Source organism: Vigna umbellata, chromosome 9 (genome assembly GCF_029865625.1).
Source record: "Vigna umbellata cultivar VRB3 chromosome 9, Vumbellata_1.0, whole genome shotgun sequence".
Taxonomy (NCBI): domain Eukaryota; kingdom Viridiplantae; phylum Streptophyta; class Magnoliopsida; order Fabales; family Fabaceae; genus Vigna; species Vigna umbellata.
The window spans coordinates 18,160,429-18,172,199 of NC_142173.1; the positions used below are offsets into that span (position 1 = coordinate 18,160,429).

The 11,771-nt window shown below is 30.9% G+C and overlaps 1 protein-coding gene across 2 annotated transcripts; it reads right to left on the minus strand.

The window, feature by feature from the left end:
* Window positions 1-4,041: 4,041 nt before the first annotated feature.
* SMG7 (Telomerase activating protein Est1) lies at window positions 4,042-10,648 on the minus strand. 2 transcript variants are annotated; one of them, XM_088098596.1, is made up of 8 exons: window positions 10,354-10,648; window positions 9,363-9,478; window positions 8,023-8,628; window positions 7,792-7,914; window positions 7,079-7,308; window positions 5,072-6,990; window positions 4,842-4,975; window positions 4,042-4,644 (listed from the first exon to the last, which is right to left on the minus strand). In XM_088098596.1, exons 2-6 carry the CDS (start codon window positions 9,432-9,434, stop codon window positions 5,094-5,096), a joined length of 2,928 nt encoding a protein of 975 aa, XP_087954722.1. In that variant the 5' UTR covers window positions 9,435-9,478; window positions 10,354-10,648; the 3' UTR covers window positions 4,042-4,644; window positions 4,842-4,975; window positions 5,072-5,093. The 2 variants fall into 2 exon arrangements, with proteins under 2 accessions (XP_087954722.1, XP_087954721.1); XM_088098595.1 differs by having other exon boundaries at window positions 4,842-4,965; window positions 10,354-10,647.
* Between the last annotated feature and the right edge of the window lie 1,123 nt (window positions 10,649-11,771).

The following is an 11,771-nucleotide window of genomic DNA, read 5'->3' on the forward strand; positions in this document are numbered from 1 at the left end:
TTTATTATCCTAATGGTCAAAATGAAAAACCATACGTCTGGAACCCACTGTCCAAAAATCAGCCCGATCCAACGGGGAACGAATTCACAACGATGAAAACACCAATGCAGGTTTTATGTTATACGGGATGACTTCTTCTCTTCCTTTCTCTCTCACTTGGTTTTTCCCTCTCTTCAAATGACTCTAATGTGTCCTACTATTTTGACCTATCTCAACTAAAACAAAGTGAGACATAATGATCCACATTATTTGGCCTATTCTCCACAAGGGAGCTCAATACCCCAACACTTACATATATTTGCATGGAAACCTCCAAGCATCATAATTTTGTTCTCTCTTAGCATCAAACCCTCTGTTGGGATAACCCAACAAAACATACATAATACATTCATAGGGAAAACTCATCACAAATATTACCAAAAATCTATTCTCATGCACACACAAACCCTTAACCAACAATAGCTACAAATAATCATAATCATAATCATATAACACATAACAAACAAGTATTTTCATGCAAGTAAATCAAGAATGCATAGCATACAAAAGACAATGGTAAGATTCGCCATACATTGGCCAATACTAGAGTTTTATCTAACTTGAAAAACACCATAATTCCTCACTTGCACTAAGGTTTTCTACAACTCTTCCTCTTTTTCTCCTAGAAAACGTCTTTTCTCTCTCTTATCTTTCTAATTTTGTTTTTTTTTTTATTTTAGGGTAACAAAATGTATATCCCTTTTTACTCTTCTCCTTTTTATCTTCTTCTAATCTATCTCTATCTTTTTTAGTTTTAATAAAATCTCTCAATTTGTCTCTAAAACTACTAAGATTTTCTCTATTATTCTCTCTTAACTACTTTTTAAAATATCATCAACCACCAAATCTTTTTAAAATCTACCTAATCTTTTAAAATATGAAATAATATCTAATATTGATTTTCTCTAATAATAATATCTCTTTTAATATTTAAACCCACCAAGATTATATCTCTTATTTTCATTTAACTAATAATATCTAAAATAACAACTAAATCTTCTAAACGATTTACATAATATCATTTTACTAAATAACCAGATTATTTAATTTGCATGTTTTTTCTTTCTACACCCCCTTAATTAATTTCTACACCAATTAAATAAAAGTAAAAGACCTTTTTTCCATAGGAAAAAATATAAAATAAAGAAATAACATAACAATTATGTTCTATAAAAAATATACACTCACGAACACTAATTTTCAAACAAAAGCTCAAAATCTCAAAACTATTTTATTTTTAAAATTCCTATTTTTCTAGATCTTACCATGCCCATGACAGATTACTTTATAATTTTAACCAATCAGATAAGAACCTTGTATTTGTCACTCAAAAATTATAACAAGGATTTCTTCATTAAAGCAAAAATATGGTTGAGAATGAATGTTAAGTTTTAACTATATTTTCACTAATGTGAAAAATCTTTCATTTAAGTGAAAATAAGACCGAAAGAAAAGGTCGAGTTTCAGTTTTATTTTCATTTGAACAAAAAGTAGGACTCAGAGGTTAAGTTTTAACTCTATTTTAACTCAGTTTCAATTTTCACTTAAACAAAAAAAACAAATCCTTCAATTGAGTGAAAATAGGTCCAAAATAATATCAACTGTAAGTTGGACGACCAATTTGTTTCCCCAGAGTTTTGTCCAAAACCATTTTAACAAATAGAACTTCAAACAAATTCAAAATGATCAATACAACAATAATAATTCGTTCAAATATCATCATTTACTCATTTCAATGTAACCTTGTTCATTCAAACCGAATATATAATTTTCATTCACATTAAGATATATAGAAGACCATAGAAAGATAATTTTACTCATTAAAACCATATTCAAAATTCAATTTAAGAAACTTTATACCTTGCCACGTCTAATTTATTCACCATATCAATATCTCAATAAATGTACTAAATTTAAAGTATTTTGAAACAATCCTTTTATTCACCAAACGCAAATAACATTCTCACTCACTTTCAAACATTCAAATTGTGTTCAAACAAAATATAATCCATGTCACGAAATAAAGTATGACCAAGTCACCTTCATATTGCAATCATTTAGCGTAAGGTACTATGAAAAAAAAACATAAATAATTTTCTTTTTTTGTAATTTCTTGCTTTAAAGAAACTTCCAACTCAATAGATAGTTGCTCAAAATGTAAAAACATAAAACAAAGCAATCAAACATAAAAAAAAAATGTTTTAAAATACACTATTGTATCTTCAAAATACACTATTTTTGTTTAATATATTTTAGAATATCAAAATTAATATATTTTAAATACATAACACAGAAACGATACCAAAAAATCAACAAAAAATTAAAATTCAATTTACAAAGAAAAGAAGTTTTTTTTTTCTTTTATGAAGGAGAGAGAAAGGATTTAAGGACAAGGGGGTCTACAATCTTGAAGATGAAATATTCATTTTTTCTTTTATGCGTACACAAACCTAATTGTCCACACAGTTATTGACGGTAAAAATAACTGAAAATAAAATGCTTTACAAGATGAAATTAATATTCAAAATATATAAATGTTGAATATTTAATAAAAAAATATTAATAAAAACTAAAATAAAAATATCCAAATTTATCATACACTTAAAACTTAATTCAAATTAATTAAAAGTAATTGTCGGTGGTATAAGTTTTAGTATAATAAAAAACGATATATTATAAATTTTGTAATATACTCCTCTTTTTTAAAAACTATATGCTAGCTAATATAGTTAAACCTTTTGTTATGTTATAATCAGTAAACAAAATACTTTAAAACAAACATTATCATCTTCTAAAACTAAATACTTTGTAATTTTCTTTTAAGTATTATTACGTATTATGACATATATCAGCTAAACTAACATCCTAATATATAATTTTATAGTTATAATTATACAGAATTTAAATTTTAATTCTTATATATATATATATATATATATATATATATATATATATATATATATATAATTTTTCTAACCTATTCTAATTTATGTATTTTAGTTTTAATATTAATATTTTTCACCTAATTTTTCAATATCTCTTACGAAATTTCTATACGTGAAAATTAATTATTTTAGTTTATTCCAAAGTGAAAATGTTTGGGATCTTTTTTTATCTTTTTCTTTAACACATTTTGGAATGACAAGTGACAAATAAATAACATTTGTGAGTTTTATTTGAACTTATACTCATTTTAATAATAAATTTTCATATTAACAAGTACAAGGATATAGATATTACTTGCTTTTTATGTTATCCCTACACTATGAAAATGATGTAAAACATTTCAAATATGTCAAGTATTAAGAGAAAATCATAATGAATTATAGTATATTTACACATGTAATACGAGAAAATGTTTTACAGAGACTATATATATAATTTAATTAAGAGAGAAAAAAATCAGATTTAATTCTTTATTTTTATGATGTGATGTTTCAATCATACAATTGGTATTCGATATTATATTTTAAAATTCATTAATGTTCTTCAACTTTGACATTCATAATAGTGATATTCATTTTTAAAGATCGTTTAATTTACATGAGTCTGAGCATAATTACTACTCAACGAAGACAAGGACAAAAAACGGAAACAGATGACAAATTCAATATCTAACAATGATGAAAATAACATTTTACTTAAATAACAAGGTATAATCAAACTCCAGCGCAGCCATCCCTGCATAACAAAAATCTTTGTAGCTTGCTACAAATTTTCCCTATTTAGCGATTACATTTATATTTTGTTGTAAAACCAGCCAGTAAAAAGCGTTTGCTATAAATAAACAAATTCATTATGACTTGTTATGAAATAATAAATTATTAAAAAGAACAATGGAAGCAGTTAACCGAACATCGCGTAAAGGCTCACACAAAATAAGTAATTACTTGATTTTAACAAACCAACAAACTCAGGCATCACTCGCTTAAAGAATATGCCCCCTTCATTCAACACATTAAGAACATGAGAAACACTTAAAACTCCAAAATACGAAACAAGTACAAATAAGAGAACTGGAATATATGACTAAGGATAGATAGATATATCATAGTATTCATACAGACCAAGATGGATATGCATTCCACAATCCACCAATTTATTTTGAAGTTCGAGTCAACCTTCGACTTAGAAAAAGAGAAAGTGAACCATTATACCACTCGTCATACTCAACACATAATAAGAACCTTAACGAAGACGCGACAATTAAACACATGCGCTCAACAAGTGAGCCCCATAATGTCAATATACCATTATCCAACTTTGACACCCACTTCTTATCTACCAACCTTTCCAACTATATAAAATCTGAGGCACTGCGGCAGAAAAAAGGGCTAGCACTATGGACCACTTGCAACCAAATGTCGGTAACAACGATTTTTACAGGTGCAACATTATATGACGTTTCCACTATAAAAGTGAACAAACCATTGCAACACCACCAATCCCAGAAGATATATAGCTCCAAGACAACTGAGTAGTCTTTTATTAATCACCACCTATCCAACCCAACCAACCAGACAAGGCATTTACTCTGAACGAACTTTGAACGGTAAAGATGCATGTTTATCTTCCTTCGTCCGGGACCGAAGAGCTCATCATAATCTGCAATGATTTGTCAAAACTGTTAAACCATACAAGGGAGAGCAGTATAGGTTCACTTGAGACCTCCGCAGCATTCTTGGAAACAAACGATAAGACCAAAATCTAGCGAAAATGTAGGAAAGTTGTATTTGCAATATTTGTCCTCATTTACAGTTGTATGAAGTTGCAAATATCAACAAATTGAATTTCGTACTCACCTTTTGTAGTAGCAAGTGCCTGCAACAAGCCAAGGCCAAAGAAACTCCAACAACATTCAATGACGAAGCAGCAAAGTTGGAGTTTGATTGAGTAGCAAAAGGATGCAGCACATTCACAATATGCCTTCAAGAACCTCAAGCACATAAAGACATTAGCAACAAAAAATAAACATGACAAAACACAAACAATAAGCAAACAGAAATACAACATGATCCAGACAGATGCATACCATCTATACTCTGATACTGACATCACACAAAGTAACGACCTGTCCAGATTGACTGTCCTTGAAATTGCTCAGGCAGAGGAGAAAACTGCTGATTTCCTGCTGTGAGCTGCTGTGGCTGCAGCTGCTGATCATGATGTGATTTTAAAAGATCATAATTCTGATAATCTTGCCAACCATTTTGTTTCTCTGCATGAAGAGGCAGAGAATGAACTTGCTTCCCAGGAAAAGGAAAGCTGACATTAGGACTGAAGCCACTATTACTGACTTGCACAGAATTTGAATGAGAGTAGTTGAGAGGACCATTGGATCCTAATCCTTTGGTTGATGAACGAAAATGATATCCATCCAACCAACTGTAATCATCCATCATTGGATTCCCACTAATTGAATCTGAAACAGAGGATTCAACACCTTGTTTGGGAGGAACGTGACTGAAACCAGGAGGAGGTCCAAGGTGCCTGGTTGGTCGACTGACTGGGGCTTTTCTAGAACCAACTGGCAAAGCTGACGCTTTCACAGCTAAGTTATCAGTAACAACTCCCGAAGATGCAATAGCATCAACTTTTGATGGCAATACGGAGTCCAAAGCTTTCGAGATACCATAAAACATGCCATTGGTATCAGCAGCACCTATAGATTGTTGGTTAGGAATAGGAAGTGAAACATGGTTGGAAAAGGCAATAGCTTCTTGTACACCAGGTTTCATCGCATGCCCATTCTCAAACAAACCAAGACCTTTAAAATTGTTAGCGAGAGAAATTTCCTCCTCTAACCACCTAGATGTCTGTAGCTGAACTGGTTGCATGTGTTGAGGCACCATACCACTACCAGGAACAGATAAAGTTTGATGACCTAGATTCATTAGAGGGTTAGGAGTAGAATTAACATGAAATTTTAAATCCCCTCCAGATGCTTTTAGAGCAGGTTCCAATCCCACATTGGGTGCCCATGATGAGGCAACCACATCAGCTCGTGTCTCAGACACTATAGGTTTAAAAACAATAACCTCATCATCCTCATCTCCTTCCATTTGCTGGTGCTGGTTTGACTGAACAATTTCCATCTCTGATTTATCAGCAGGTTTTTCTTGCACTAGCTCTGTTGCACTCCGCATCTCTGAGTAGGTGGGAAGAACAAAATCATCTACAGTTTGAGGCTCAACACCAATTACAAATTTCTTTGCCTTTGAATTAAAATATATCACATTTTTATCAACCTTAACAACATCTGCTAAAGCCTTCACTGCAGATAAAACCCTTTTGACTCGAGCTTTTCTTTCCTTGTCACCATCACTTCCAATAGAATGCTTCCTTGAAAAATCCAAGATGGTATGTGCAGGAAGAAGTGGAACAAATCCCCTTAGCTCAAAGTCCTCCCACAAAGCATGTCGGTTTTCAGTTTCCCCTTCCTCATACCTGCTCATGTTATTAAAGCAAGTCTCCTCTTCATCATCAATAGACATAGGCCCAACGGAAAGCAGCTTATTCAAGAAGGATACACATCGATTCCAAAATTCTGATCTCAAATTTGTCTGACTTTCGTCCACATCATTGCCAGCAGAAAGATCTGGATAACAAGCTAACCACTCAACAAAAACCAAAATGCCTGGTAAAAGATAACTAGAAGAAGGATCACGCAACTCTGTGCATCTCTCTATTATGTAACCCATCAATTCAAAAGCAGCAGCAAATGCATTCTGAAGCAGAACAGCACGCTGTACAATTTCTGCATAACTTTGACCTTCAGATTCCTTGTTCACATTATAAACTGTAAATATTAGAATGCAAACAATTCTGACAATGCCAAGTGCATTTTCGGGAGCATCTGTTCCAAAATTGAGCTCTTCATCTTGCCCAGAAGACAGAAGCTCGCGCAGGTCAGTGACTACAGCAACAAGAACCTCAGGAAAAGTCTCAAGGCTATATTGAGAAACAAGAAGTACAGATCAGAGAAACATATGAATCAACAGTGAAAATACACAATAAAGAAAAGGTTAAGAATATAAACCTAGTGCGTGTAAACAAGATCCCATTTAGACGGACAAAGCGAGTGCAGAAGTATATATAAGTTTCCTGAATACTGGATGCTCCTATTTTAGGACTGGCATCAACACCAGTACCCCTTGTTGCAAGTTTCGGTTCCCCTTTTCCTCTTCCTTTACCTGTTACCCGCCCAGAAGATTCCTTGACTGCATGAGCTTTAGCATCACCAGAAAGTTGAGAGTAACTTTGACGATTCTATCATGAATTATAACAAGTTAGAATATTGTAATGTAATGCACCAAAAGGATCACAGAAAATATAAATCAGCACACCCATTCACATATATAACAATAAACAGAATCATGTTCAAGGACTTGTTATTTAAACTCAAAGAGGCCACAGAATGTTTCTTTATACCACCAAATTCATACAATTATGTGCTTAAAATACATGCACGAACTTCCCCTAAGATGAGTACTGATAACATGACTCCACCAACATGCAACCACTCTTAATATATAATATGATTCTTTAATGCACTTAATTTACAGCATTGAACACTAAGAGTAAGAATCTGTGACTCTCATCCTCGTAATAATAATTTAGTCTGCAAGCAATAATCATGATATGATGTATGTCAAGAAGATGAAAGGCTGAATTACAAGCCAAACCAAAGAATAAAATACAAAGTCCTTAAATAATGACAAGAGCAAACACACAGGACAATGGTCACATTACCTTGTCAAATGCAACTATCAAGTTTTCTCTTGCAGTTGTGAAGGGACTATCTACAGCCAGACTACGAAAATACCGATATATGGTCACCAGCATATCCCCAGAATATGAAGCCAACAAAGCAAGCTGGAAAAACAGACTCGTTAAAATGGAATATAAAAACCACGAAACATAAGTAAGGAAAACTATAAAGCAACCATTAAAAATCACAATGGGTGTATGACGGCCAAACACCTGGTGATGGGGGTTTCCACTACAAGGCCAAAGAGATGCAGCTTGCAAGTAGTAACTAGAAGCTGCTGTGTACTCCCGGTTTTTCGAATCACCTTCACCATACATACCTTTATAACGAGCAAGATCACCCAAGTATATCAGACAACGATGGCAAGCTACTAAACCTTTCTTCATCTCAGCAGATTTCTTTCCATCTTTCTCCATGACAATCCGATTCTCTGAATCCTCAAAGTAACCGAGAGGAAGACCATACTTAGCTCTGATCTTTGTAATAAGGTCATGGTAAAATCCAGTTGCTTCTGAAAGGAAAGTCTTAAATTGTAGTCTTATTTTAGTTATCCGGTCCGGTCGTGCAGGGCCTTTCACTCCCTGAGATGAGTTTGCACTTGAAGAAGAAAGAGAAGCAGCACTGAAGTATGCTCTAAACTCCTCAATCCGCTTATAATGCAACTGCCAGAGTGCATATTCAATATTGTGCAGCTCAGAGAAAGCATGGTCCTCAAGAATTATTGCTTCATAATTCTCACGCATCTGTTGCCAAGCATTTGGATCTGATGGAACCCGCGCCTGAGCTGACCTCCGACGCTTATTCTCCAATTCAAGGTTCTATGTAACAAATAATAATTGTAATATTACAAAACACACCTCTAGTATTCATTTAACCAAAATTCAAGGTTCTAGGTAACAAGTAATAGTAATGTTAGAAAACAGATCTATGCTATCTATATCTCACCAAAAAATGCTCAAGTAAATCAATGTTAAAAACAAGAAAACCATGGAAAACAACAGAAAGTTAAAAATTGTGCTATTTCTTTTATTTCAATGTATAGTCACTCATTTTCAGGTTCACAAAGTCAGTCAAAGAATATTAAGAATTCTTAATTAATATATTTATTTATTTAGTCTAATATTGAGGAGCTTGACATTGAAAAACAAATCACCAGAGTTGCAGTTCAATTCAACAGTTAGTTCCAAAATGTAGACATTTCTTACATAATACCATTTTATTTTATAATGGTCTTTTCCCACAGCCAAAATCTTATCGTGAAAAAGAGAGAGATTTACCAAGTCAGTAAGTAAACAAGCCAATTTCAACTTCATAAAATCTGAATTTTAAAATGATTACAAAATATCAGAGACAAGGGTTATCATTCAATAATTTAGCAAAACATTGACGCTTCAAATTGAAAATAAACCAAAATACCAAGTGTTAATCAATAAAGTTAACCAGAGTATAAAAATTACACCAATAAACTATTGAAGAAATTTCAATCGTTTTACTTGTTCATCAATTTTTACTCAAAGTGAATTGCCAAAACAAAGAAAAAAGAAGGTAATACCTTTTCATAGAGGCGTTGTGCACGCTCCCTTGATGAAGGAGCAGACATTTTATCCATTTCTACTAACATCATCCATCAATTATTTATTGACTAACCAGATTGAAATCACATCAATCCTGCAAAAATAAATTCTACAATTATAAATTGCTCACTTCAATGATTCATAAAATAGTTAGCATGTAAACTGATCACAGACTACCATGGCCTCCATTCAAATTAATATATTCATACCCTTTGACAGAAAAACTGAAAACTGAATTACACACCAATAGAACATTAAAAATGAAGTTTGAATTTAACAGACCACAGACCATATTAAACAAGATACAGCATAAAGTTTTCTTAGATATAATAGAAACATGCTTCAAGACTGAAACCTCCAAAAGTCAAACTCAATAAAATTCCAATATAAAAAAAGACTTACACTTCAGGAGAAATATTATATCAGATAAAAACAAGTAAAACAAAAATTTAGGGTATCAAAAACTGAACCCACACAAATAAGCAACACACATCATAAATTGCAAGCAATCATTCAAAACTGCAAAAACCCAATCATATAACCCATAAAAGGTAGCAAAAACTCCAAAAAGATAAAAAAAAAAAAAAAAAAAAAAAAAAAAAAAGAATAACCTATAACAACAGCAAAACAATAATGGAAAACGCCTTGGCATCATTCAGACCCCAAAAACAATTCATGTACCTCAATTTCACAAACTCCTATCACAAGATTCCTGCAAATTTGAATGACAAAAACTCCAATTCGCAAAGCAATTTAATAAAATCGGAAGAAGAAAAGAGTAAAAACCGAAGGCAATACCAGATCTGCAAAATCCATCAGCGATACACCGTAATACAATCAATGAAGTCCATGATTTCATAGCAGATGCAAAAGAGAAACAAGAATCGAAACTTCGACAAGCAAAAATAATCAATTAAACAAAATAAATACATCAATAAAAAATGAATAAATAGAGATGATAAAACCTACCTGTGTAGGAAGGATCAACCAGGAGCACGACGTTGAAATCGGAGAAATGAAGAAAGTCTTCGTTAGGGCTTGGTTCGAGAAAGAACGAAATAGAGAGAGAGTTTGTTAGGGGTCCAAAAAGAGATTGAGACGAGGAAATTCAATTCAACGTGTTTGTTTCTCTCTCTCTCTTTCTTTCTTTCTTTCTCTCTCTATCTCTTAATGTTGTGGTGATTATTTTTTTTTTTTTCTTGTGGGCGGCGATGCCAACACAGAGTTTAAAAGAAACCCTTTCTCATTCCCCTGCTTTGAATTGTTGACCTCTCTTCCATCTACTGTATTTAAAGAGTTTTTAATTTTCATGCATGTTTATATGTTGTGAATATTCTCTCTATTAAATAATAAGTAAATAAAATCTGTTAATATTGCAGATGTTTAAGATTAAATGAAATAAATTTATACTTTTTCACATGATCAAATTTTTATAAAAAATATATTGTTTACTCTTTATTTTGTGCTTATCATTCAACTGCTATATTAAAGTCAGTTTCATAATTTCTCATATTCTTTTTTTTATGGGTATATTTGTATTTTATAACAAAACTTTCTTTTACAATTAAGATATTATATTTTTAAATGAAAAGTAAAATAAATTGATTAAAATATTATATAAAATATAAATATGAATAAGTTTAATAATTTAATTTATTCTTTTAACAAATTATATTTCTATTGTAATAATCTTAACTAGTGCATGTATCATGAAATTAATCAAATGTTATTATATACTTATTTAAATATTTAATATATATATATATATATATATATATATATATATATTAATTATTGTTATATTAATTATTGTGGAGTGTTCGAAAGAATGGTAAAGAAAGGAATATTTCTTTATAGAAATTTAAATAAAACTATATTTGATAGCATTTTTTTTTCACAACTAAAAGATACCTACTATGCTTCAAAATTATTTACCTATATTATGATTGGAGAACAAATATCTATATTTATATTCTACTTTTTAATTGTTTTCAATTTACTGATTTTATTCTTATATTTCGTAATTACTTTTTTTTCTATTATAATTATGTGAGTAAATGTGTTCACTCACTATTTTATAATAATAAAAATTGAAATATTATTATTATTGTTAAAATAAATATATTATTACATTTATAAAAAATGTATTCATAAAAAATAATTATAAAATAAATAATTTTTACAATTTTGGTATGGATTACTTTTTATTAAAAATAGATTAGTTAGATTAAAAAAATTATATGATACGTATTTTAACTGTTTTTTTATTTATATGAATAATTTTTTCGACTTTATCCTTTAAATTTTGTATACATGTATGCATATTTTTTTAATTTAAATAATACAATTTAATATATATATATATATATATATATATATATATATAT

Excerpts from the sequence above, each read along its gene's own strand:
- SMG7 (XM_088098596.1), bottom strand. The coding sequence starts at position 9,434 with ATGATGTTAGTAGAAATGGATAAAATGTCTGCTCCTTCATCAAGGGAG. Across the intron at positions 8,629-9,362 it reads CACAACGCCTCTATGAAAAG|AACCTTGAATTGGAGAATAA; the intron begins GTATTACCTTCT and ends TTTGTTACATAG. Across the intron at positions 7,915-8,022 it reads GTGGAAACCCCCATCACCAG|CTTGCTTTGTTGGCTTCATA; the intron begins GTGTTTGGCCGT and ends CTGTTTTTCCAG.